This window comes from Eschrichtius robustus, chromosome 12, assembly GCF_028021215.1.
Source record: "Eschrichtius robustus isolate mEscRob2 chromosome 12, mEscRob2.pri, whole genome shotgun sequence".
In the NCBI taxonomy this organism is placed as follows: Eukaryota; Metazoa; Chordata; class Mammalia; order Artiodactyla; family Eschrichtiidae; genus Eschrichtius; species Eschrichtius robustus.
In genome coordinates this window covers 3,944,051-3,968,737 of record NC_090835.1, presented here as the reverse complement: position 1 = coordinate 3,968,737, position 24,687 = coordinate 3,944,051, and the positions used below count along the sequence as shown (strand labels likewise).

General features: G+C 51.2%; 1 protein-coding gene across 1 annotated transcript in view; it reads right to left on the bottom strand.

The window, feature by feature from the left end:
• Positions 1–22,848, bottom strand: part of FGD5 (FYVE, RhoGEF and PH domain containing 5) — a 115,483-nt gene extending 92,635 nt beyond the window's left edge. The window contains exons 1-2 of the mRNA XM_068558152.1: positions 22,728–22,848; positions 11,494–14,182 (exon numbers count right to left, since the gene is read on the bottom strand). Coding sequence (XP_068414253.1) covers positions 11,494–14,182; positions 22,728–22,740 — 2,702 coding nt within the window. The 5' untranslated portion in view covers positions 22,741–22,848. The remainder of the gene's footprint in view (positions 1–11,493; positions 14,183–22,727) is intronic.
• Between the last annotated feature and the right edge of the window lie 1,839 nt (positions 22,849–24,687).

Below are 24,687 nucleotides of genomic sequence, written 5' to 3'. Positions count from 1 at the left end.
CTGCATTGCTCAGAAACCCTAAGCCCTTTCTGGCAAGGATTCACAAATACCTGCTCGGAATTTCATGGGTACAGACACTGCTGGAGTATCAACAGCTAGAGTGCACCGAGGACTTCCAAGGACCACGCTCCAGCTAAAGTCTTTGCAGGTGTTAACTTACTCAAACCTTGAGACAACCACTTGAGGTAGGCAGTACCACCTTCCCTGCTTTTACAGATGAGGCCGCTAAAGCACAGAGAGGTTAAGTAATTTGCCCAAGGATACACAGCCAGTAGCTCGTCGATTAGGGATTTGAACCCAGCCATCTGCCCTAGAAGACACATTCGACACCCATAATACACCACTTTGCACAAACAACACCCCTCATTAGGCCATAAGAGCAGCACTGTAATCCATAATTCCCAATTTCCAAGGTTTCTATTCATTATGACAATCTCGTTAATTAACTTCCTATGAAGTATTAAAAATTTTGAACTTGTGAAGGAGAATTACAATAATAAAGCTTTGCCTTGTATGCTGGGGTTCCGAGTAAGATTTCATTTAAAAAAGGATCCTGCTGCAACAGAAAGTTTGAAAACCACTGAGATGAAGTCTGTGAGGGAGCCCCCACAAGGGGCACCAAATAACCAACCTTCCCATCTGCTTCAATGCAGCTGGGCCCTTGACTCCAAGAGGGGGCCCTTTGCCTTCCCCTGAGGCAGGCCATACCCCAAGGGCTACCACCCCCCACGTACTGCCTCTTCAGCATTTCAGAGGGTTTGGATGCAGTGGGCAGGGGGCGTGAAAAACATGTTTCTCCGTAACGGGAGGTGCCTTCTGGAACCGGGCTCAGAGCTGCTATTGAGTCTTCCTATAGTCTTCTGGGGCCTCTCCAGCCCTGGGGCCTGGACACCTTTTAGGAGCTGCTTCCTTGGGACTCTACCTGCCCAGCCAAAAATGACCCCCCCGCGTTCAGATTTCCTGGCCTGTGTAAGTCATGATCAATTCCGGTATCCTTTCCACTGATGCTTAATTACTGACCATGATGAAGGCTCACGACCCCACAGGACAACCCTGCTGGACACCTCTTTAAGTGTAGGAAACTCTCATCCTAACAGTACAGCAGACCTTAAGGTCTCTGAGCAGATTCTGCTTTTGTTTGGTTGAGTTTTTTTTTTTTTGGGGGGGGGCGGATATGCATATGTGTGTATCTTGTCTTCTTTATTAAAATCATGCAAGCAAGCCTGAAATGTCAAGTTCTCGGATCATGCCCTGACCTAGAGAAACTTCTCTTGGGCCCTATTCAGGGCTCCAGATCAACCCCACACATGTAGAGAATGGGTCTGTTTACATAGAGACCAGCCACATCATCCCCCAAAACAATCTCAACCCTAAGACATTCGTTCTACAGGAAAACAGCCAAAGACAGAGGCCTCTCCAAGAGAGGGAAACACTGCAATTCTCAGCTGCAATCTCAGAAGTTCCCGCACACAGCTGAGTGGCTGCCTTCATCTATGGGAGGCCGGACAGTCTTGGGACATTCTCAAGGAGCCTGATGAAACACTAATTCATCACTCAGAAATTATTATCAGTTTTTTGTCCTGTTCACCTGGAGTACTGTGAGCACGGATGATAAATTCCCCAAGGGCCCTTCCTGAGCCCAGCTAGGCAATCTAAGGAAGCGTTAACCTGCTGCACAATATCATTCCTTTGACTACTAATGCAACAGGGTGCACTACTCTCTCTATATATAGTTTTTACATCATCCCCTGGCCATGTGGATCTAAGCAAGGGGACAGTCATTATAAACTGTCCATTCTGAATGCCTACACTAAGGACATTTCCGTTCTAAAGATTCATACCCCATTGTGTGTCCTCACCTTTGACATCTGGAGGGTCGATTCCAGTTGGGGGTGTATCAGAAAAAGGGAAGAATTTATACCTAAAGATACCTTCCTTCCCGTCCTGGCTCCATCACTTACTGGCTTACAAGTCATGTTACCACTCTGAACCTGTTTCCTCTTCTATTAAAAAAAGTAAAATTGGATAACTACTCCCAAAGGGACATGTAACAAATTAAATGTAGTGATGCACACAAAGTGAAAGGGAACCTCACAACATAGTTGAAAGCACAGTTGCTGGAAATTGCCTGGGTTAAAATTCTGGCTCTGCTGCTGACCAGCTGTATGACCTTGGGCCCTTTATTGAACTTCTTTGTACCTTAGTTTCCTCATCTGCTGAGTGTAGATTTAAAAAAAAAAGTATCTATGTGGCAGGTGGGTTTTTCAGATTAACTGAGTTAACACATGTAAAGGGTCTGAGACAGCGTCTGGCATCTAGTGAACACGCAGCAAAGCCTCATCAGCTGTGGTGCACACGGCTCCCAGCAGCAAAGGCCAAGGCTGATGGTATTATTTTTTAATACCTGAGAACGCCCTGTGCGAGTATTATCTCTGACTCCTCAGGACAGCTCAGTGATGAAGGGACCATCATACCCCTGGAACCGGTGAGAAGACTGAGGCTCAGATGGGACAGGGGCAGAGCCGGACTCGACCTCATTCTCTTCCGGCCCTGCTGCTACCTCTCTGGTTCTGTCAGCTGTGCTGCCTACACACCACCAGGCACCCTGAGACCCCCACGCTGGCGAGATGCAGGCAGCCAGAGCTCTGGGTCACTCTGCTCTGAGTGACTGTGCAGTTGCCGTGACTGGGGGCCATCACATTACGGAGGCTGCAGAGCGAGGCCTGTCATCATGCCTCGATCCCTTGATATTTAGTCACCTTACTGGTGGGGCTTCTCTTCCCCCATTCCACCCCTCATGGCTGACAATAACTGTGCTAGAGCACTAGCTGATGACACTCCCTTACTCTAAAACCTTCAATAGCTCCCTAAGGCTCACAGATCAAATTCGTTCACGCAGGGAGCACAAGTCCAAATGTAGCACACTCCTTTTCAGGAATTTTCCCAGCCTTATCACCTCTCAGCCTCCCTCTGCTGGGTGCGTGTCCTCTTGGCTCCCTGGACCACCACCATTTTCTGTAAAGAGCCCTCAGATGGGGACTCAGAACCGCTGGCTCCAAGCCAGTCCAGAGCAATCACAGGTGGGAGAGAGACCTGAGACCCAGATGCTCAAAAATCACATAGTCAGGGGCAGAGCTGGGACCCAAATTCAAACCTCCTTATACTGCCAGAACCATTCTCGATAGCAAATATTCTCTGCTGCATTTTCAAATTATTTGCTGATGACTGTAAACATACAAGTCTTAACGAGTTCAGATAACTCCAACGTTTTGGATCCTAACACTTCCTTCCAATGGCGTCTCATTAAAGTAAAATCCAAATCTTTTACAAAGGCCCCTGCCCACCCATCCCTGGTCACTCTCCCCACTGCATTCTGCTCTCCAGCCACGCTGGACTCCTGGCCTCTCCACAAACCCCCAAGGGCCTCCAGCCTCAGAGTCTTTGTCCCTGCTGTTCCTCTGCCTGGAACGCCCTTCCCCCTGATGAGGCCTGATCACCATTCAGGCTTCACTTCACGTCACCTCCTCAGAGAAGCCCTCCCTGACCACCCTGTCTAAACAGTCCCTTCCACCCGTCACTTTCTATCACTCTGCTCTTTTTTCTTCTTTTTCACAAAAGAATAACCTCACTTGATATGAATTCAGTGAAGAAATGCACGAACTACAGAGATGACTTTTGCTCTCTGGCTGCATCCTCTGCATGATACGCTTATCCCCAGTCCACGGGCGGGAAGACTGAGGCCCCAGATGTCAGCACCATCCACACTCAGGCTGGAACAAAGACTCCACGCCTCCTCTGGGGCTCAGCTGGTCAAGGAGACCAGCTGCTGACATTTCACCAAAGAACCCATGCAGTAAGGCTGTCTGCTATTAGTGAGAATTATTCTCACACCTCCCACAGAGGGAAACCCTGACTTTATGAAGGTAAAACCACATTGTGATTAACACTTAATCAGGATTTCGTCTGCATTATAGCTCTGCGAGGAAAAAAAAAATAGCTGGGGCTTTAATCTCACGCTAATAAATGTTCCAATCAGTGTGTTCCTGACACAATTTTCTTATTAGGGTCCTTCCATGTAAATTTTATTGCGTTTAATTAAAAATTATTGCTAAAAGAAACAGCTGCAGATGGTCTTATTTTAAGGCAGAAAATTAAAAACTGAATATTCTCATCAGTCAATTTCAACAAGAAGCACAGCCGCACGCATTAGGAATGTGACGGTTTTGAGATTATAATAATTTTTATGGCATTTCCAGGTCCTTTCAATGAAACTTAATGAAAGCTCTGCATGAGTTCATTTGTCAAAAACATAATAATAATAGGAAAGCTCCCGGCTTGCAGACCGATAGAAAGATACCAATGAACACCACTGCTGGGCTGTGCCCAAAGCCCAGCCACGCAGCTCTCAGCACCAATGCAATCAGCCAGCAGGAGGCCTGGTTGCAACTCTGCCATATACCCACTCAAGGATGTGTAGCTGAGGCCGTAAATCACCTTTGTTTTACAAGGATGCGTATTTTTGTTGCTGCAGTACTGTCTACGGTTGTAAAAAAATAAGTCAGCTTTCGCTCTCTCAGGGAATCACTTCACCGAAACATCTACTGCATTCTAAAGATGCTGGGGGCCAGGAAGGTGAGAAGGAGGGGCCCTCACGCCACAGTCTGTGCTGGATTTCAGAATTTTAATTGCAGCCGCTGTCCTTGGTCTGGATTGTCCGTACAATTACCTCCCCCACCTTTGTTACTTGGCTTGTATCCTTTAACTTTTATTTTAGGGACTAAATTCTTATTATTTCTCGCTATGCCTTTGACTGGAAACCAGCGCAAGCCTTTCATCTATTTGGGACCAGACAGACTGTAAAAGATAAACAACAGATTAAGAAGAGAAAGGCAAAGGCAGACACAACTAGCCCTGGAGTGAACTGACGCTGGAGGACCGGGCTGCTGTGCGCATTCGAGAGACGGAACCCCACACCTCCCACTCCCTGCCACAGCCCCGCGGGGTCTTCGTTTCCTCTGCAGGGGCCGGCGCAATGGCCTCCTGGCTAATGTCCCTGCTTCCCGTCGCTTCATCCCCTCCACTCTCCATCCTGCCGACAAGGCGGCCAGTCCAATGCACCATCCCCACCACGGCCCGGTCTCCCCGCTGCCCTGGGGTATCGGACAGGCTCATGGAGCCGAAATGCAAGGCACTTCTCGGCTGGGCCCCAGGCTGCCTTCCCAACCGCCTGAACGCTTCATGGTCTTTTCTTACCCCCGACTCCTGCCCAGGCTTTGCGCTCCTCCCGGACTGTGTGTCTCCATCACGAACCCCTTGCTGTTCCTCTGGCAATACCCGCGGATACCCCAGACAGTGAGGGCTCCCCGCTGCCTCTCCTCAGAGCTGTCTGGATGGACCTCTAACAGGACCTTTATTACACTAGGTTCTAAGGACCTCGGTCTGCCTTTCTCCCCAGCCAGACGGAAACACCCTGAGGGCAGGAACCGTCACCCTCCAGTGCTAAGAACTGCAGCCGATGTTTAGTGGTTGGCCGGTGAGGGAATCGGCTGAGCCAGTGCAACGTTCTACCACCGACTGGGAACGAGAAGAAGATGGTGTGAGTTTAGTACTTAAGGCTTTCAATCCAGCCTCCCCGACGTAGTCTCCGTGTCTGCAGATGATGGGAACTGTTTTCCAGAATAAAGATATCGAAGGACGCGCTGAACTAAGGTTAGGTCACTTTCACTGCAGCTTCACCTGCTAAAAACCACAGTCCCGCGTGTGTCTGTCTGTGCTCATACCTTCCTCTACCTCCATATGTGGAAACCCTACTTTTCCTTCAGTGCCTGTTCAAATGTCCCCTTTTCCACGAAGCTATCCCCCCCCTCCTCTAGACTCCTACTCTTTGGGTCCTGAGCATCTCCGATCTTGCATTGCAGGGACTTGGGTCTAAGTCCTCTTCCAACCACCCGACTGTACGCGCGCTGAGGCCGGTGACGGTACCGGGTCCCCCTCTCCACCTCCTTCCACACGTCACTCAGCACAGTTGCTATTCAGAATTACTCATTTCTCGAATGGTCGTCATTGGTGAGCCAAAGTATTCAATCCCCTGGATGCTCCCACTCATAATCCTCATCTTGCGCTGTACCACGTGGCCAATCCACAAACTCCTGAGCATGTAATTCGAGCTGCATTCCGATGAGGAACAGCTCTGGAGGAGAGCCTGAAATGCTGGGCCTCGGCCCATCCACAGCTCTCTCTGGAAAGCACTGCTGCTCGGGGCTGAATCGTCTGAAGCTCCCCTAATGAGCGGTACAGACAGCTGCTCTAACCCAGAGCTCCTCCTGGCTGCTCCTCAGGCACAAGGGGCCACAGGAGGGCCAGGGTCCCCCCAAGGCCCTGAGGGAGGGAAAGACATCTGAGCACCTCATTAGCAAGTCCCAGGAGATGCTGTCAGTCTTCCTGACGAGTTGCCAAGAGAGCAGTAAACCCACCAGCCGTGAGAAAAGAAAGGAGAGTGTCCTTCCACTTCTCCTCTGGACCGACAAGCAAGGCTACCCCAGCCTAACTCCTGCAAGCAAAGACACTTCACAGCTGTTGGATGGAGACCACCAGCTAACGTGGCATTTTTCAACCACAGAAAACAGGACGTGGAAAGAGCACCGGGTCGAGAGGCAGAAAGACTGGGGTTTGAACCTTGGTTTTGGCTACTTACTACCTGTGTGACAGAGGATGGTTTATACCACTTCCCTGGGCCTCAGTTTTCTCACCTGGAAAATAGGAACTGGAAATTCCTAAGGCGCCTAACTAATCGTGAGTTACAAGTGAAATAATAGCTACAGTCAGAGTCACAGAGTAGGCACCTCTGCTAGCGAGATTACGGAATCAAAAAAGCCCTGGTGCTGGGTCCAAATCAAGGCTGCTTAGGCTGTTGCCTGCAGCCCCAACTCCATCTCACGCAGAAGGCAGAGGCCGTGCTGACACCACACGCCACCACCGAAGCTCACGAGTTCACGCCTGGTCCTGGTTTATGGATGTGAGGTCCTGAACACTGAGTCAAACACACGCAGAACAGTCGTATGAGAGAGAGACAGAGAGATACTCCCTCAGTGAAAGGGACCCGATTCTCCACCTGCATCCACTGCTGTGTGACCTTGATCATGTCACTTGATAACAGCTAGTGCTTAGTGAACATTTCACTCTGTGCTGCATTAATTCACTTCGTCTTAATGACATTGTGAGGCCAGTACTACTATCATCGCCTTTTACAGGTAAAGAAACTGCGGCACAGAGAGGTAAGTCACAGTAAGTGGTGGAGGGCAGACTGAAAGCCAGGCAGCCTGGCAGGAGCCTGCACGCTTAGCCACCGTGCTCTCACAGGCTCTCCCTGGGCTGCCGTGTCCTCATCTGTAAACATAAAAAGCCACCAGAAATGCATCAGCAACAATATGCATCAAGAGTTGGAAAGGGCGCTGGAAAGGGATGAGAAAAAGGCAGCACAGCGGTACGTTAATGTAAAATCTAGGAGGTGGGCGTATGGACATTCACTGTTAAACTCTTTCTACTTTCCCGTAAGTCTGAAAGTTTTCATGATGAAATGGGGAAAAGGGGCCTCGGGGATCTGTGTCGAGGTATAACACTGAGTGATTAAAAGGAGAATCATCATCATGCCAAAAGCAAACTTACAATTATGGGGATTTAAGTGAGACACTCAGGACAAACCAGTGTGTGGTGTTTTGCATCAAATGGATATTTAATAAGCGTATACAAAGCACCCCAAACTGTGTTTCAGAGTATACTTAATAAATGATAGTTCTTTCCCCCAGTGAAGCTCAAAATCACCAACTCATCGACATGCATGTATTAAGCTCCTAATGCATAACCAACATACTGAGGTCCCGTGGGACATTCAGAAGTAAAGACTGGGTTCCCCAACCAGGAGTCCTGACTGAGGACATAAAACACCCCATTTGAAAAGGATGAGTGTTGGACTAGACTACTGAAAACATTTTTTGTGTGTATGAGAGTCAATTCAGGACAAAAAAGAATGCTTTGGGGATACACTTTAAACCAAAGGATAACGAAACCTCTTTTACATACGGGGGTGGGGGAGCGACAACTGTACATAGGTAACAACGTATACACTTTTATTTTATAGGATAGAAAATGGTTAATAAGAATACTGTTGTAGCTTCGAAAATGCTATTATCTGTGTACACAAATCTCAAAGGAGGTAACTGCATAGAAGAAACTTTATAATCATCCATCAGACCCGGAGCTGCTGCTCTGATTTAGGGATCTCTAAGGGCTCTCTGAACTCTATTACATACTCAAAACATTTCTTGAAGGGAGGCACTGTCAGTGGAAAAAGGACTTGGATTTAAATAACGTTGAATCACACCACGAGAGAGTTATTCCCTTTTCAATCCGCCTGAATCCTTCTGATTATGCCAAGTAGAAAGTCTCCGTGTGGTGCCAGGATGCCTTTAACACCGCTCCCTGTTTAACAAAGGGACCAACCTCCCGCTCACAGCCTTGGCAACTAATAACCTCAAGCTAGACTTTACCCGTGCTATTTTAATTTCTCTTTGTATCCTACGTTTACAATTGCCTTCTATTTATGACACCTAATACTGCTTTTCCATTTCCCAACAGTGGCATAAAATTTCCTTTTTAAATGTTTTTTAAGTAAAAAACAGGGACTGATTTAAATTAAAGAAAAGCAGTCAGTGATAGCGCAGGTGGTTGAGAAGTACAGATGGGCTCCAATCCTACCGTTTTACAGAGGAGCAACCAGGGCCCAGCCTCCTCCAGGATCCCACAGCAAGTCAGCGACGGGGTGGGCGCTGAACCCGCTCGTCCTGCAGCACTGGCCCGTGCTCCTTCAGGACTGTCAGTATTTATTTTGGCTTCTGCCTCTGATCTTCACACTGAAGCAAGGTCTGGGGCAGGACAGGCAGCGGAGGGAGGAAGGAACTGTCTCCCACCCTCTCGTCCTGTCCTGTCCAACGCCAAGCACCCCTGGGCACGTGTCTCAGGTCAGCGGCACCCCTCCGCTCGGTTCTCAAAGCCCCTATTCAGGCGAAGAAGCAGTGGCTCCTCACCCCGTGGCAGTTTCCCCTGCCTCTCAATTCCGTGTGTCTGAAGCCGCCCTTGCCCAGACATGTTCCCGCCCAGAGCGGGGATGTCTCTCTCCCTCTGCTTCGATCTGTTTCATGCAGGGAAGCGGAAGAAAGCTTTGCTCACTGATTGATGTCCAAGAGGATGTGGTTCCTGCACGGGAGAGTCATCCCAGTCAGTCTGGCCGTCAGGGAAATAAATTCAGAGCGGGGCAACAGTGCTTTTGAAATTCAGAGTCTGACGGTTGAGTCAGGATACTCAACCAAGGCCTCAGGCTGTAGCACCAAATGTGAGATAATACAGGGAAAGCACCTAGCACGGTGCCTGGCACAGTAAGCAGTCAGGATACGGTAAGTATTAGCATTTTCTTGGGTATTTTATTCCCTTAATGTCACTACAGTTTGGATGAAGGGAGCTTTTTTGTTTTTTGGACTAAGTACAGATCAAGGCAACAAGGCCTTTGCATATGGCCAAGTAGCCTGCGCACTGTACAACCCCAGGGGCACCATATTAGACTAAAAAGTGAGTGGGACCCTGGGGTTGTGCAGTGGGCAGCCTGAACAACCAGACCTGGCATCCTTCAGCATAATGCACTACAAATTCCTGAACCAAGAGTCAGGAAATCTGAGTCCTGACACTGATTTCTCCACTAAATTGCTTAGAGATCTTAGGCAAGTCTCTTTCCCTCTCTGTGCCTCAGTTTCCTCCTCTGTAACAGGACCAAATGTTGTCTGAAGTTCCCTTCCAGCTATGAAATTCTGTGGTTCAACAGAAGCAGGTTTCAATTTCCGAAGGACAGTCATACAAAAGAGGAAATGAGCTCAGTTGCCTGGCTTGAGGGGAAAGAGCCAGCATTGAGTGGGGAAAGGATATTAGAGAGAATAGCTTCTGCCTCAGTGGGATAGGGACATTAGGGAGAGACAGCTTTTGCCTCAGGCGGAAAGAAAAACTTAGAGTACCTAGCAACAGATGAGGCAGCTCTGGGAGGTGGTGAGTTCCCTGTGGCTTGAGGAATTCAAGCACAGAGCCCGTTAAGAGAGGGACCTATTAGACATGGGAGGTTTGACCGTACGCTCCTTGAGGTCCTTCCCAGCATGGAGATTTCATGGTTTCAAAGCCTGGTTCTATTTTCATTAGCGCTGGAGGCATTCAGCGAGGGTTGGGTCTTGTCAAACCCCGCTGATAACTATTAACGCAATGAACTTGTCTGCTCTCCCACTCCCACCCTCTTAAAGTTCGCACACATCCACATTCTCCAAATTAAACTGGATCCCTCTGGTGGCACTGATGTCTACCTTTGCTCTGGCAAACAAACCTAGAAAGAACCAATTCATAGCCTTACCCAGACTTGGGGCAGGGAGAAGATGAAGCCAGGGTGGGGAACCACATGAAAAATTCAGGAGAATAAACCACACAAACACTTCTAGTGTCTACACTCCAGAGAGAGCTAATGCTAATTGCAAATCATTCTTATCTAGTCATTACTGCAGGTCCCCTGGGAATTCCGAGCAGCGACAGCTGTACCGCACTGGGTTGAGTTACTGCACACGAGGGGAAAGAATCAGGGTTTCCTTTAAAATCACCACCATTCTGACTTTTCATTAATTCAGATCAGGTGCCCCCAAGCGTGTAAATGGTTGAGACTGAATCGCAGTGCCTTTAAGTTGCATCCATGGTGCATAAAAAACAGCAAGATTTGGCAATTATCCACCTGGGATGATCAATAGGACATTCAGTCAGTCTTGGGAAGGTGGGGTCAGAAAACCGCCACTGTTGTCAATAATTGCAGTGTTTCACGCTCACTTCCAAGGTGACTGAGTCCAAAAAAAAAAAAAAAAAAAAAATCAGCTTGGACGTACCTCTTAAAGACCTCTATTCAGAAATTTAGCTCAGGGCACCCTTAGCTCTTTAAACAATTTAAATAAATTGTCTTTTCTAGTTCCTTTGAACAGAGTATATATTGACACAATAAAAAGGTCTCAATCTCAATTTAGGGTATCTTCCTGATGGTGAAAGATATTTTGTTTGACAAGATTCCAGAACCTTCTCTTTTGGTGACTTTCCCAGAAGGGACTAGTAAAGCCATGTACCTAGGAGATGAGAAATGTACCCCAAATAACAGAAATACATACAGTCACATGGGCACTATATTTGGCATCTTAGCCAATACTTTCAAATAGATTAGGTACTCTCATCTTTTCAAACACTCTGCCTAGAGGTAGCACAAATCCATTTCCCAGATGAAGAAACTGAAGCCACTCACCCCAAGTCACAAAGCTAGAGAGAAACTGAGCCTGAGGCTAAAAAGCAAGTCCGTTCTGTCCCCTACGCCTAAGCATGCCTCTCGGATAGCTACACCTGGCAAACAGCAAAGGAAATGTCATTTCACGGTACCTTTCTGCCTCCTGGTCTGCACTCTGCTGTTTGCTCTCGAAGGCATTGAAGCTGCTCATGTCCACGTAGCCGTCATTCTCGTTTGCTGTGGACAGGGCTCTGCTCTGATCTTCAAAAAGCTTCGTAAACGTCCCGGCCCTTGGGGGCCTCCGAGGTGGAATCTGGATATTTTCATAGTCCGAGTTCATGGCCGGGATGTTCTCGTAGTCCGAAGTGTCAGCGTTGGGGAACGAGATGGAGCGCGGCTTGGTCAGGGGCAGGGGCAGAAAGGGAGGCCGGGAGCGGTCCTCGAAGGACTCCACCCTGGACACCGTCCTGCTGAAGGGGACGCCCTTCCTCTTGCCGTCCCTGTAGAAGATGAGGGAGGAGGGCGAGTCGCAAGCCCGGAGCTTGCCGGTCCTCGCTTTGAGCTGGGGGGAGTTGCTGAGGCTCCTCCGGTCCATCTCCAGGAGCCGGGCCGGCCCATGGTAGCTGGACTCCGAGGAGGACCTGGAAGAAGACACGTTGACGTCCACGTGCACCTTGCTCTCTGTCTTCTTCTTAAACGTCAGTGCCAGGAACCGCTTAAAGGACGGCTTCTTCTTCTTGGTGTGCTTGTCCGGGGGCTCACTCTCCACCAGAAGCGAGGGGGAGCTCTTCGTGATGGGCTTTTTGGTGATGCAGGCCAGGTCAAAAGGGGGCGGGATGTCAACCACAGAAGATGGGGTGGAGGTGCCGCTGGATGGGAGGTGGCCCCTCTGGGAGAAGCTGCCAGAGGAGCCAATCATGCAGGGCAGAGAGAGGTTGTCGTCCTTCCTCTTGATCCCATGGCCGTCTAGGCCACACGCCTCGGGCTCCCGGCACAGGGACACGGGGATCTCTCGGCCTTCCACGGAGAACGATCGCGGGTACAGAGTGAAGGCTCTGGGCTTTGCTGGCAAGGCCCTGCCGACGTCCAGCAGCTTCCCCTCCAATGACAGGACCGCCTTCCTCGCCTCCTTGGTGGCACCCCCAATGCCAACGGCTGATGAGCCAGCTTCTGGTCCCGTTTCTTCTGGGACAGTTTCTGGGACACAGCCAGCCATCTTCCCGGAGTGGGGCCTGGCCCTCGTGATGACATTCTTCCTGTCGATGGGGACCAGGCCGCCCTCCGCATCAGAGTTCACCTCTTCCTTCAATCCACAGCCACTCGCGGTGTCCGAGGCAGCCTGTGCCTCAGGCTTCTCCCCCTCCCCAGGGTCTGCCCCGCATGCCAGGCCAACTCCCATCTCATAGGGGTTGGCGAGCGCGTCGTCCGCGGCATCCTCCTCCTCTGGCATGACCACCACGTCAGGGACAGAGGGTCCCTCCCGGGCGCCACCCTGCAGGGAGCCACGCCGGCCACATCCAGGCCCAGCCGCGGGGTCCTGCTCCGCACGTTCCCCCGACCGCGGCTCCTGCTCTGACTCTAAGCTTTGTGCTGACTCGGAATAAGGAGAGCAGCTCTCGCTACAGAAAGAGGTGCTCTCGCTCGGGAAGAACTCGTAGGGACGTCCTGAAAGTGGAGCCACAAAGTCGTCCACAAAGTCCCTCTCGAAAGGAATGATCTGGCAGCTCTCCTCGGCTCCTTCATCCTGCACAGGGTCCTCGCCTTCTTGAGGGTCTTCTCCCGCCTCCTGGGTGACCACTGCTGTTTCTTCTGGGTCAGTTTTCTCCTTCTGGTCAGGTGGCTCATCCTGACCATCCTGGCCGCCACCTCCTGGGGCATCTTCACACGCCTCCTGGGAGATGTCAGGGCTGTCTGTGGCCGCCTCCGCCTCCGGGACACCGGTGGCCAGCCCCTCGTTCTCTGGGGGCTCCTCGCCGCCATCGGCAGCGTCCCGCTCAGCGGGCCCGTCAGAGCCCACACACTCATCTGGTGCCCCCAGTTCTGTGCTGGTGCGGCCTTCCTCACCATCCTCCTCTGACTCCCCGGGTGTCACGGGCGGCCCAGGCTCCTCACCACGAGCAGCTGCATCCTCTGCATCGAGGCGACTTAGAATGATATCGCTTGGAAGGACTGCCTCTCCATCCCCAGGACCTCCGCCCTCCAGGCTGTACACGCTGTGCTCTTCCACCCGCTTCTCTTCCTCCTCACTTGTGAACTTCTGCTCCTCTGCCCCCGAGTCACAGGCACAGTCCTCCACCTCCACGTCCTCAGGAGTGGGGGTGACACCTCCATCACCCTCTCCACTCAGCACCGCTTCAGCCGGGGCTGCCCAGTCCTCTGCAGCCGCTGCCCCTTCCTGCTCACACTCCTCGCCTCTCTCCTGGCACTCCTCCCCCCCGCTGCCCTCCGGAGGCACCGTGACTGCATTCTCCACGGAGCCCCCATCCCTGGGTCCGTCCTCTGCTGGTGGAGCCCAGGGGGCCACGATGTAGTCCTCGTCTGCCTCGGGCTCGGAGCATTCCGGGGTGGACCGGTGCTCGTCGTAGAGCCCCCTGTCTACGCAGGGCAGCTTCCCGTTGCTGCATTTGTTCAAGCTGTTGATCATGTAGATGCTGGCCCTCCACTCACTGGGGGTAGTAGCCAGCCTGGGCTTCGGGGCGATGGGGGGTTTCGGCCCCCTGGACATGGAGTTGGGACTGTGAAGACTCTCGGGCCGGGGTGACGAGGGGAATTTGGGTGCCGTCACTGGCGTGAGGGGACTGGCAGCCTTCGGCTTGGGAGCAACTGGTGGTTTGGGTGAATCTAGAGGATGAAAATAAGAAAAGGAGAGAGAAAAGCTACAGTTACCTTTCTTTCCTTACACTCAGTCTCCTACTTACCATTCACAAGAGAACACTGAAGATGGTTTCCCAACCCACATGAACCCAATCTACCATGTTCTGTCAGGCTTACACCCTCCACCAACATCTTTAAAATCCCTCGACCTTCCAATAAAGATTCATTCTGTAAACAAGGTGAAGAGATCTTTCTTCTATGCGCAGTCCAGCTAACAGAACCCAACTGGACGACACCCTGTGCTCCTCACATAAAGGTGTCCACGTCGTTGCACTCATTCACTCAACAGCTATGTAGTAAATGCTTTCGACGTGCACGGGCCCATGAGCCAATGTTGATCCTAACGGTCAGCATCCCTGCCGCCCTCATGGAGCCCACAGTCATTCCACCACTAATTCACTCTTCTATCTATATACGCAGCACTGTAGATGGTAGAGGCTTCTAGGGCCAAGAAGAGAAGAACACCTCTGCTGAGGACTCACAATTGAATTAGGGAGACAAGACTAACAGGACAATTGGAGGACTGAGCCACAGACCCCTGGAATATGATGACTGAATATCTCCCTCCCTCCAGAATGATACACCACAGGCTTGGGATGGTGGCATATGATTCTTCTGAGGGTCACCTCTGAATTCTACATGCTTCAAGACTGGTTTCTAGCTAACTGCCCTGCCTCCAAATTTCACAGGAGAAATTATATGGTATTTTCCAACATGGATATTTGCAAAAGGCCTTATCCCCTGTGGATGTTGAGGATCTATCAGCCACGGCAGAATAAAAGATGTAGCACAACATGCACGTGTGACAGGAGTTAGGGAAGCAAGAGTTGCCACGGCTAGGGAAGACCTCTCGTAGAAGGTGAAACTTCAGCTCACTTTTGCAGGATTGGAGGGACCTGGACAAGCAGAAGGGTCAAGGGAGGAGTCGCCCACTTCCAAGTTCAGCATCTCTCCTGCCACAGCCAGCCCATGCCCTCACACCTCCCGCCGTGCCTCCGAGCCCCGGTCCACACTGCAGGCAGGGTGAGGAATGCAGATGTTCGTGAAATGCAACTCCATCCTGCCAACTTCGCTTCAAAAGCACTGCCTGGGGCTTCCCTGGTGGCGCAGTGGTTAAGAATCCGCCTGCCAATGCAGGGGACACGGGTTCGAGCCCTGGTCCAGGAAGATCCCACATGCCGCGGAGCAACTAGGCCCATGCGCCACAACTACTGAGTCTGCGCCCTAGAGCCCGCGAGCCACAACTACTGAAGCCCATGCGCCTAGAGCCCATGCTCCGCAATGAGAAGCCACTGCAATGAGAAGCCTGCGGACCGCAACGAAGAGTATCCCCCGCTCGCCACAACTATAGAGAAAGCCCACGTGCAGCAAAGAAGACCCAACGCAGACAAAAATAAATAAATTAATTAAGTTAAAAAAAAAAAAAAAAGCACTGTCTGGCTGTTCATGGCCCAGGTTTAGGACATACAGGTCCCCCCTTCAGATTAGTCTCAACTCCCAGTTCCATCCCCACTAAGCCTTGGGTGTGATACAAAGCAGCCTCAGCACGCCAGCCTGGCTTGTGACAGAAGGAAGACTGAGCAGAGGGCCTGGAGGTCTGTCAGCAAACTCTCCTCCTCTCCACACGTTTGACTCCCAGCTCAATCCCTGCAGCATCTAACCCTGGTCATCTCTAATCCAGGGCTGTCTGACCAATATAATGTGAGCCCCATTTATCATCACACACGTAATTTTTAATTTTCTCATAGCCACATTAAAGAGTCAAAAAGAAACAGGTGAAATTAATTTTAACAGTACATTTTTCAACTCAATATATCCCAAATATTATCATTTTGGACATTATCATGTAATCAATGAATCATGTTTGGATCAACATGTAATCAATACACAAAGTTATTGACAAGATATCTGACACTCTTGTTTGTGCTAAGTCCTCGAAATCTAAGGTATATTTCACACTTGCAGCACATCACGATTCAGACCAGCCACACTGCAAGTGCTCAGTAGCCACGCAAGGGTAGTGGCTATGGTGCCAGCTAGCACAGCTCTAACTGATTTTAACCCATCTCCACGGGACTGTCCCACTGGCCCCTCAATTTCAGTATATCTGAGGCCAAAGTCAATATCATCTCCCCCAAACTGGCACAGCTATGCAAAATTCAGCTGAGGAGCCCCAAAGGAAATAAAAAAGGCCCAGGACAGCAATAATACAGGGTTATAAAGCCCATGCACTCTGTTCCTGGAAGGGCCTGACTCCAGAGCCTCTGTACATTGCTTATAAATCTAATGAACTTACTTGTATGGTTTCCCAGGACACAGCTAATCAGTGGGGGGTGGAGGTGCAGTGAGAGCAGCAACACTGCCAGTTGTAAGATGTGGTTGCGAACAGCAAGCAATGGAGAGAAGAGGCACAGCTGTCAAGACTTTAAAGGCTAAAGCAACCACTGCATCAACGTCCCAACCCACACCTACATTCATCCGCACCAACACCCAGGCCAGCCACTGGCATCCGGATAATAACCCAGAGTCTTCAAGATAAAAGAAGTGACTTTCCAACTTCTTGTTTCCATACTCAATCAAATATAGCCTAATTTAGAAAAATCTCTGTCCAATTTAGTTTAAAAAAATTTTGAATATTTGGAGCTTAAAGAACTACCTGTCAATGTGGAGTAACAGGGTAATAATAAGCCTTTGGAGCCTGGTGATCTGGGTTCATATTCCGCTGTTGCCACTTATAAGCTATGAAACTGACTCTCAGATTCCTCATCTGTAAAATGGGTTCAATAGTAACACCTACTCTGAAGAGGCTGCTACGAAGATTAAAAGATATATATTAGCAGGACTTTGCATAGACAGAGGTGTTCTCAATAAGCAGTAGCTATTATCGTTCTAATAAAGTCTGTCTTTCCCTACCCCACATCTTCCCCTGGTGTTAAGTCTTGCTCTACACTGATATATGACATAATACGAGCTTCACGCTCTCAACATCAGGTGTCAGGCATTGGCATGAAATTATTCTTTGTGGGTGGGGACTCTCACTTCTCATCCTTAACAGGTGGTATTTCACATGGGCACCATGAGACCTGACAGAGGGACAGACGGGCCATGAAAAATGACCATCGCCTAGGCTGCATCACTCCCACCACCCGCCCCATCCTTCATCCAATCAAGCTATTGATCTGTGGGCGCCGTCTCCTCGGAAAAGGTTACAGTGGGTGTCTGAGGCATGATCCTGCAAGAAAATGCCTTCCCCACAGGAGCCCCTAAGGAGTGACAGGTACACAGTGTCCATGCCCTGCTCCCAGCTCTAGAGCTCAGGGCGTTTCATCCACAACCCCTCTGAGATCAAAGGATGCCAGAGTCAGAAAGGCCTCGTCTGACCCCTCATTGAAAGATGAGGAAACTGAGGCACAGAGAGGGCGGGTGACTGGCCTGGAATACTCAGCGAGTCCAGAGCAGGGCCCCAGTAGAATGAGGGTTTCTTTTTTGTTAATAATAGGATTTTTAAGATATATATTTATTTGGCTGCTCCGGGTCTTAGTTGCAGCATGCGAGATCTTCATTGTGGCATGCGGGATCTTTAGTTGCAGCACGTGGGGTCTAGCTCCCGACCAGGGATCGAACCCGGGCCCCCTGCACTGGGAGCGTGGAGTCCTAACCACTGGACCACCAGGGAAGTCCCAGAATGGGGGTTTCTTGCTTCCTGGTCCAGTCCCTTGAACCTCTGCCTTCACCTTTCTGCCACTGAGCATTTCTTCTACAGTGCAGACTCAAGGCTCCCAGCAGAGAAGGGCAAAACGCAGGAAAACTGAGGCCAGGGAGACCAGGGACCGCTAACCAGGTGAGAAATTCACATAAGGCTGAGTTAGAAGGACTAACTGTGACCATAAAGTGAATGACTGGCTTTCCTTCGTTCCTATCCAGTTTTCTTTAATCCAATTCCATTAAATAGGTATTTATCAAGCACCTACTATTTGCCAGGCACTCATCTAGACTCTTTAGATACATCAATAAACAAAACAAAGACTGTGTAGATGCTGCTTAGCCTTGAGCAGAAGGCCATGCACACTCCAGCCAGTGTGATGAACGAACTAGAAGTGGTGAGGATGGAAGGAGGGAGAGCAGGAAGGAGGCGCCTGCGATAATCCAGGCCAGGGAAGATGGAGGCCTGGACCAGGCTGTAGCAGTGGAAGTGGTAAAAAAAAAAAAAAAAAAAAAAAGAAAGAAAGAAAAGGTCAGATTCCAAATATGAAGGTAGAGCTGGTGGGATTTACAGACAGTTTGGATTTGGGGTGTAAGAGAAAGAATAATCAAGGACAACACGAAGGTTTTGAGTCACAGCAACTGGAAAAGTGAATTTGTTACCAACTGAACTGGGGAAGGCTGCAGGTGCCAGGGGAGGAAACCAGAATTTCAACTGGCACGTGTTACATCTGAGTTGCCTATCACAGCCCCAAGAGGAACTGTCAGTGGGCTCTCGGATGGACCAGCCTGGGTTCCCGGGAGTGGCCTGGAGGCAGCCATCACAGAGACGGGATTAAGGCATGAGCCGTGTGAGCCCACCAAGTGACTGAGCGGGGGCAGAGACAAGCGGGAGCCCAGGAGGGAGCTCCGGTGGCCCAAAGGTTATGAGAAGGAGCCAACAAGAGAGACAGAAGAGGGAGGAGAGAAAATGAAGAGTGTGAGAGCTTCCAGGTCTGCTCCCTCCCTGCTTCCCTCACAAAGAGGAACCACATAGAGCCCCTGCTCTCAGTACAAGGGTCTCAGACCAGTTCTGCCCAGAGAAGACCCAGGGGACAGATAGCACCAGGGTGCACGCTGAAGGACAGGGAGGATTTTAATAATCAAAAAAGAGGTTGGATATGATACAGCAATCCCACTTCCTCGGCATATATCCAGAGAAAACCTAATTCGAAAAGATACATGCACCCCAACGTTCACTGCAGCACTATTTACAATAGCCCAGACATGGAAGCAACCAAAATGTCCATCGACAGAGGAGTGGATAAAGAAGATGTGGTACATGTATACAATGGACTATGACTCAGCCGTGAAAAAGAATGAAATAATGCCATTTGCAGCAACATGGATGGACCTAGAGATTATCATACCAAGTGAAGTAAGTAGGACAGGGAAAGACAAATATTGTATGATATCACTTATATGGGGAATCTAAAAAAAAAGATACAAATGAACTTATTTACAAAACAGAAACAGACTCACAGACTTAGAAAACAAACTTAAGGTTACTAAAGGGGAAAGGTGGGGAAAGAATAAATGAGGAGTTTGGGATTAGCATATACACACTACTATATATAAAATAGACAATCAACAAGGAGCTACTGTATAGCGCAGGAAACTCTACTCAATATTCTGTAATAACCTATATGGGAAAAGAATCTGAAAAAGAATAGATACACATATATATGTATAACTGAACTGCCTTGCTGTACACCTGAAACTAACACAACACTGTAAATCAACTATAATCCAATATAAAATAAAAATTAAATTAAAAACATTTTAAAACAAGAGGTTGGGTGTTCCAGGCAGAAGGAACAGAATGTGCAGAGGCCCAGAGGCAGTTAGATGCAAGCCCTTTGGGAGTAAAGAGTCCAGTTTGGCTGAGCTTTAGAGAATGGCAGGGATGGGGCAATTACCGGATAAATCAGAGCAGGGGTTTCCTCCTCTGGGCTGAGCTTAACTTTCTGACTGTCCAGAACCCAGCATGGATGGAACTGCTGGACCCTCTGCTGCCTCCTGAGTCCCTCTGGCTGCTGCATGAACCTTCTCTCTCTCTGTAACACAGGGCCTGGGGGGCACACCCTCCCCACCCTGAGGTACCAACTCTCAAAAACCTCCTGGCAATTTGCTACACCTGAGGATGACTCGAATGCAGAATACCCTTTGAGCCAAGAGTTAACTGGGGGTGGGGAGTCACACTGACAGGAGGAAGAGATTTTTAAGAGCTTCTGGTGATAGAAATCATCCCCAGCCAGCCCCCTGGTACCAGTTTATATTTTCTCTCTCTACTTTAATTAAATATCTGCCACTCACACATCCATGTTGCTGTTCCCTTGCCAGCTCTGCAGAGTTTAAATCAGAAGAGGTACTGGGAGGAGCACTGGACTGGGAGTCGGAGCTCTGATCTCCACTCCCGGCTCTGCCTTTGACTGAAGGGGAGACCTTGGGCAAGTCCCCTCCCCTCTTTGAGCCGCAGTTTCCACATGTGCAGAGTGAGGGGACTGCACCAACCAGTCAGTAAGTGCCTTCTGCTTGCTCTGGCCGACGACAGCCTTTTAAACTCATGGCTTTTCTGATGACGTCCCCTGACATTCCCATCTTCAGCCCCTGTGTCTGTTTCAACTGCAGTTCACCATACTCCCCCTGGAACTCTCATAACCATATGTTCCAAGAGTAATTATCTTCCAATTTCACCTTCCAATTGCATCTTAATTTAACTTTCATTGCTGGGTGCCTGCTGGAATGTCCCAGCGAAGCCTGATGATTTCTAATTAGGCTGCTGTTAGGCTAGTCCAGTGATCCACGACAGAGCGGGAAGCATGGGTCCCCGGCTCAGACAGACCTGGACTCCAACCCCAGCTCTGCCACACACTGGCTGTGTCACAGTAACTAAGAGGATGGTGGTTACGACATTCAGTCCCATGGAGTCTATGAACCACTATGCTGCATGATCGGGAACTTCAGAGCCTGGCACACAGAAATCATTACGTGAGGTCTATGACTGCCGTCACACTGAAAAAGTAACCAGGGTTATGCTGGAGACAAATGACTGGATGGCAGATTTCCTGGGACCAAACCTGACTTTACGTGTATTCCGGCTCACTCCATCCCCCAGATTCTCAGAGGAGGGAGGGCTTGCCCAAGCCTCATGCAGGGAAACGTGGGAATACTGGACCGGCTCTCACCATTGTTTTCAGCAAGTTTTATTAGGAGTGTAGGAAAGAGCTAGCCTGGCTCTGTCCAGGCTGTGCCAGATCAGGCAGCAGGCCACCTCCTTCGTACAAGGAGTGGCTGGCTGGGCGCTGGGACCCTGCCCCAGCCTCTTCCACTCCTCAAAAGGGGCATCCCTGCTCCCACTCCCACCCCCTACCCTGCGACCAACACTCATGCACTGTCCAGGTGCGTACACGCCCAGCAAAACAGGGCCCGGACACAGGGAGGCGGCTACCACACTCCCGGGCCCCCAAGTCTCTCCTTTGTCAGATCAATCCAGCCAAACGTCTCCCATCTGCACCTCACTCCTAAGACAATGACTTTTTTCATCAGAAAGATTTTAAAAAGAAAAAGCCCACAACACACACACACACACACACACACACACACACAAACACACACTTTTTACACATACTCAGGGCAGCAGGATATGGTTCTAAGACAGCCAAAATGGTGGCTTCCTGTTTCTTCAGGGATGTGTGTTTTGGAGTACGGATTCGGACAAGGGTGTTGGTCGGAGACGGAGCTGCCTTCTGCTAAATTCTAAGAGAAAAATATTAAAAGAGCAGTAATCGCTCCTTGTCAGGCAAATGAAGTTAGCTGGGGCTGCTGCCTTGCAAACTCGCCTCTTGGAGGGAACTTTCTGCCCTCCCCGCGGAGGAGTCAGGAACCCAAGAACTGGGTCCAGGCACCGCCCATCTCTGAGTCTCAGTTAATAAATCTGTTAAATGGCACTCCTCTGGAAGGGTCACTATCTACTGTAAAACGCATTCTTGATTTCACGGAATCCCTGGCCTAACAAAGGCAGATTTGGAGGGCAGAGAAGCAAGGGCTTGGGAGGGAACGCCTGGAGTGCGGCTCAGCCTCGGCGTCCCCTAAGCGTTCGGTCCCCCGGGGGAGGCACAGAGAAGGCCCCGGGCCACGGCACTATAAGCGGTTGGGGTGCGCTGCGGGGGTGTGTGTGTGATAATTTAGGGCTTTTTAGTTCCAACGGAGAGCGAGCTCCAAGTCTGGGCGTCTAGAAGAGAGAAGGGAGCAAGACTCCGCTAAGGGCGCGCCTCGGAGTAGCGAGGGACCAGGAATAGACCCCGCAGTGGGGAAGACCTCAGACGGTTCCCGTGGGCCAGGAGGGGCCTCTGAGGGGCCAGCGAGGGCCTGGCGGGGACCCCGAGGAGCAGGAGTGAGGATTTAGGGGCGCGACCAAGTCGCCTTTGCGAAGGGAGCGTCATTCCCCGCTGCGAGGGGACTCTCAATACCGGGACCGCGGTAGGAGAGGGATACGGCCGTATGTGGCCAGGGTGCGGCCTCGCCGAGACCGAGGGGGCGTCCCCGAGGCTGGGCGTCTCGGACAGGGGCAGCGGCCCCCGATGTTCTCGTCCTCCTCGGCGAGGGCACTCGTGACCCGCCCATACCTCGGCCGAGGCAGAGCAGAGTGGGAAGGTCGGGGGTTTCTCGGCAGCTCGCTCCCGGCGCCCCGCGGGCTACAACTTGGAGCGCCTGGCGGGGGCCCCTCGCGCGCGTCCCTCGGCGCCTGAGGTCGCGCGGAGCCTCCTACCTGCTCTGTTCATCTTCCAGCGCGCGGAGCCAGGGGCCGCCCGTCGGTGCGTCCGTTCTTCCGAGCACGAGTCCGCGCGCCGCCTCACTCCATGGCCGCCCCGCGGGGCCCGCACCCCCTGGCGCCTGCCCCGCCCCCGGCGCGCGCCGGACTTCGCGCAGCGCGCAGGGCAAGTGGGGGTTTGGGGGGGTGCGAGCCTCCGGGGCTGGGCGGGGCTGGGCGGGGGCAGGGAGGGGAAGGGGCGCGAACGCGGGGCGCGCGGCGTCGCGTTCACTCAGGACTCCGCGCGGCGCGCAGGGCCAGGGGGGCGCAGGGCGCGAGCCTCCGGGGGCGGGGCCGGGGGGGCAGCGGCCGGGACAGCGCGCGGTGTCGCGTCCGCTCCCGGCTCCCAGCTCCGCGCGCGCTGCGCTCTGGCCGCCGCGCCGCTGCCCGTGCCGCCGCTGCCGCCGCTACCCCTCCGCCCCTTCCTAGACGTTTCCTCCCGCTCCCGGAGAGGAAGGCTTTTTTTTTTTTTCTCCCCTTTCTGCTCTGTCAGGGATCGAGGGAGCCGAGGGGCCAGGCGTCCGCGCGCACATTTAAAGGGGCCATGGCCGTGGGGACTCGGGGAGCTGCGCGAGGTTCAAGGCACTAGGATGGGAGGGGCGGGGTGAAGCTGGCGAGTTGGGCTTCTGGGGACTTCCTGGTCCCTTCGCCCAGCGGACCGTCTATCACTTTATTTTCAACCTCGGGCGTTCATTCAGTCCTGGGCCAAGCACAGTGCTGAGCGCAGAACAAGACAGCCCCAAATCCTTGCCCTAGTGGAGCTTAAATGGGATGTCAGTGGAGACACAAGACAAATAAGCAATAAACATCGTTTCAGAGAGTGATGGGTGCCTTGAGGGAGATAAACCAGGGTCGTGGGGCAGAGTAATTTTTAAAAATGCAAATTCTCAGGGCCCTCCCCAGACTTAACTGAATCAGAAATCCCGTGTTTAACAAATCTTTCAGGTCCTTCCGATGCAAGCTAGTTTGAGAACCTCTGGAGTAGAGAACAGGTGATCAAGGAAGGTCTCCCTGAGGAGGTGACATTGAAAGGGAGACCTGGTAGATGAGGAGCCTTTGTCCATTCAGCGCTCACCAGCCAGCACCTCGCTGGGACCAGGCCTGGTGCTGGGTGACACGGATGACTCAAGCCTTCACCCCTGAGCACCCGTTGGATTGGCCACGCAAACATAGGCAGTTCTGCTTCCCTGGACAAGTGCTGGGATGGGGACAGGAGGTTGTGGGAACTCAAGAGGCAGCCCCTGAGTGGAGAGGGTTCCAGCAAAAAGAAAAAAAAGGCCTTTCAGGTGGAGGGAGTAGCTTGGGCAGAGACTTAGATGTGTGAAAAGGCATGGCCTGATGGAAGAGCTGTGAGGGGTTTGGCAAGGCAGGGAAATAGAGGGTGGCAACATCTGATAAGAGGCACAGAAGGTTGGGGTGAGGCGTGCTTTGAAAGCCATACCAAGGGCTTCCTTCCATCAGCCATTGAAAGCTGAGGGCAAGGGTCATGTCTCTCATCTGTAACTGGCAGCCAGTACTTATAGAGCACCTACTGTGTGCCTGGCAAGGTGTTAAGCTCTGTACCTGCATATTTACTCATTTAAGCCTCACCACAACCTTATGAAGCTGGTATCAAAATTCTTCCCATTTTACATTTGAGGAAACCGAGTAAACGAAGAGTTCACATGAGCTTTCCTGACTGTTCTTGCCCTGGCTGTCCCATGTCTGCATCTCCAGGACCCAGCTCAAGGTGTGGCTTGGTCATTTAGTAGTTTGGTTGTGATCCCACTATGTGCCAGGGTGTAGGCTCGCAGCAACCCCAGCACTCTGTGGGAGGGTGCGGGGCTGGGGCACCTCAACTCATTTAGGCAATTCAGCCAATGTATCTACTATGTGGGAGTAGGTGGGGGGGGACATGGAACATATCCCCCCGCACCAC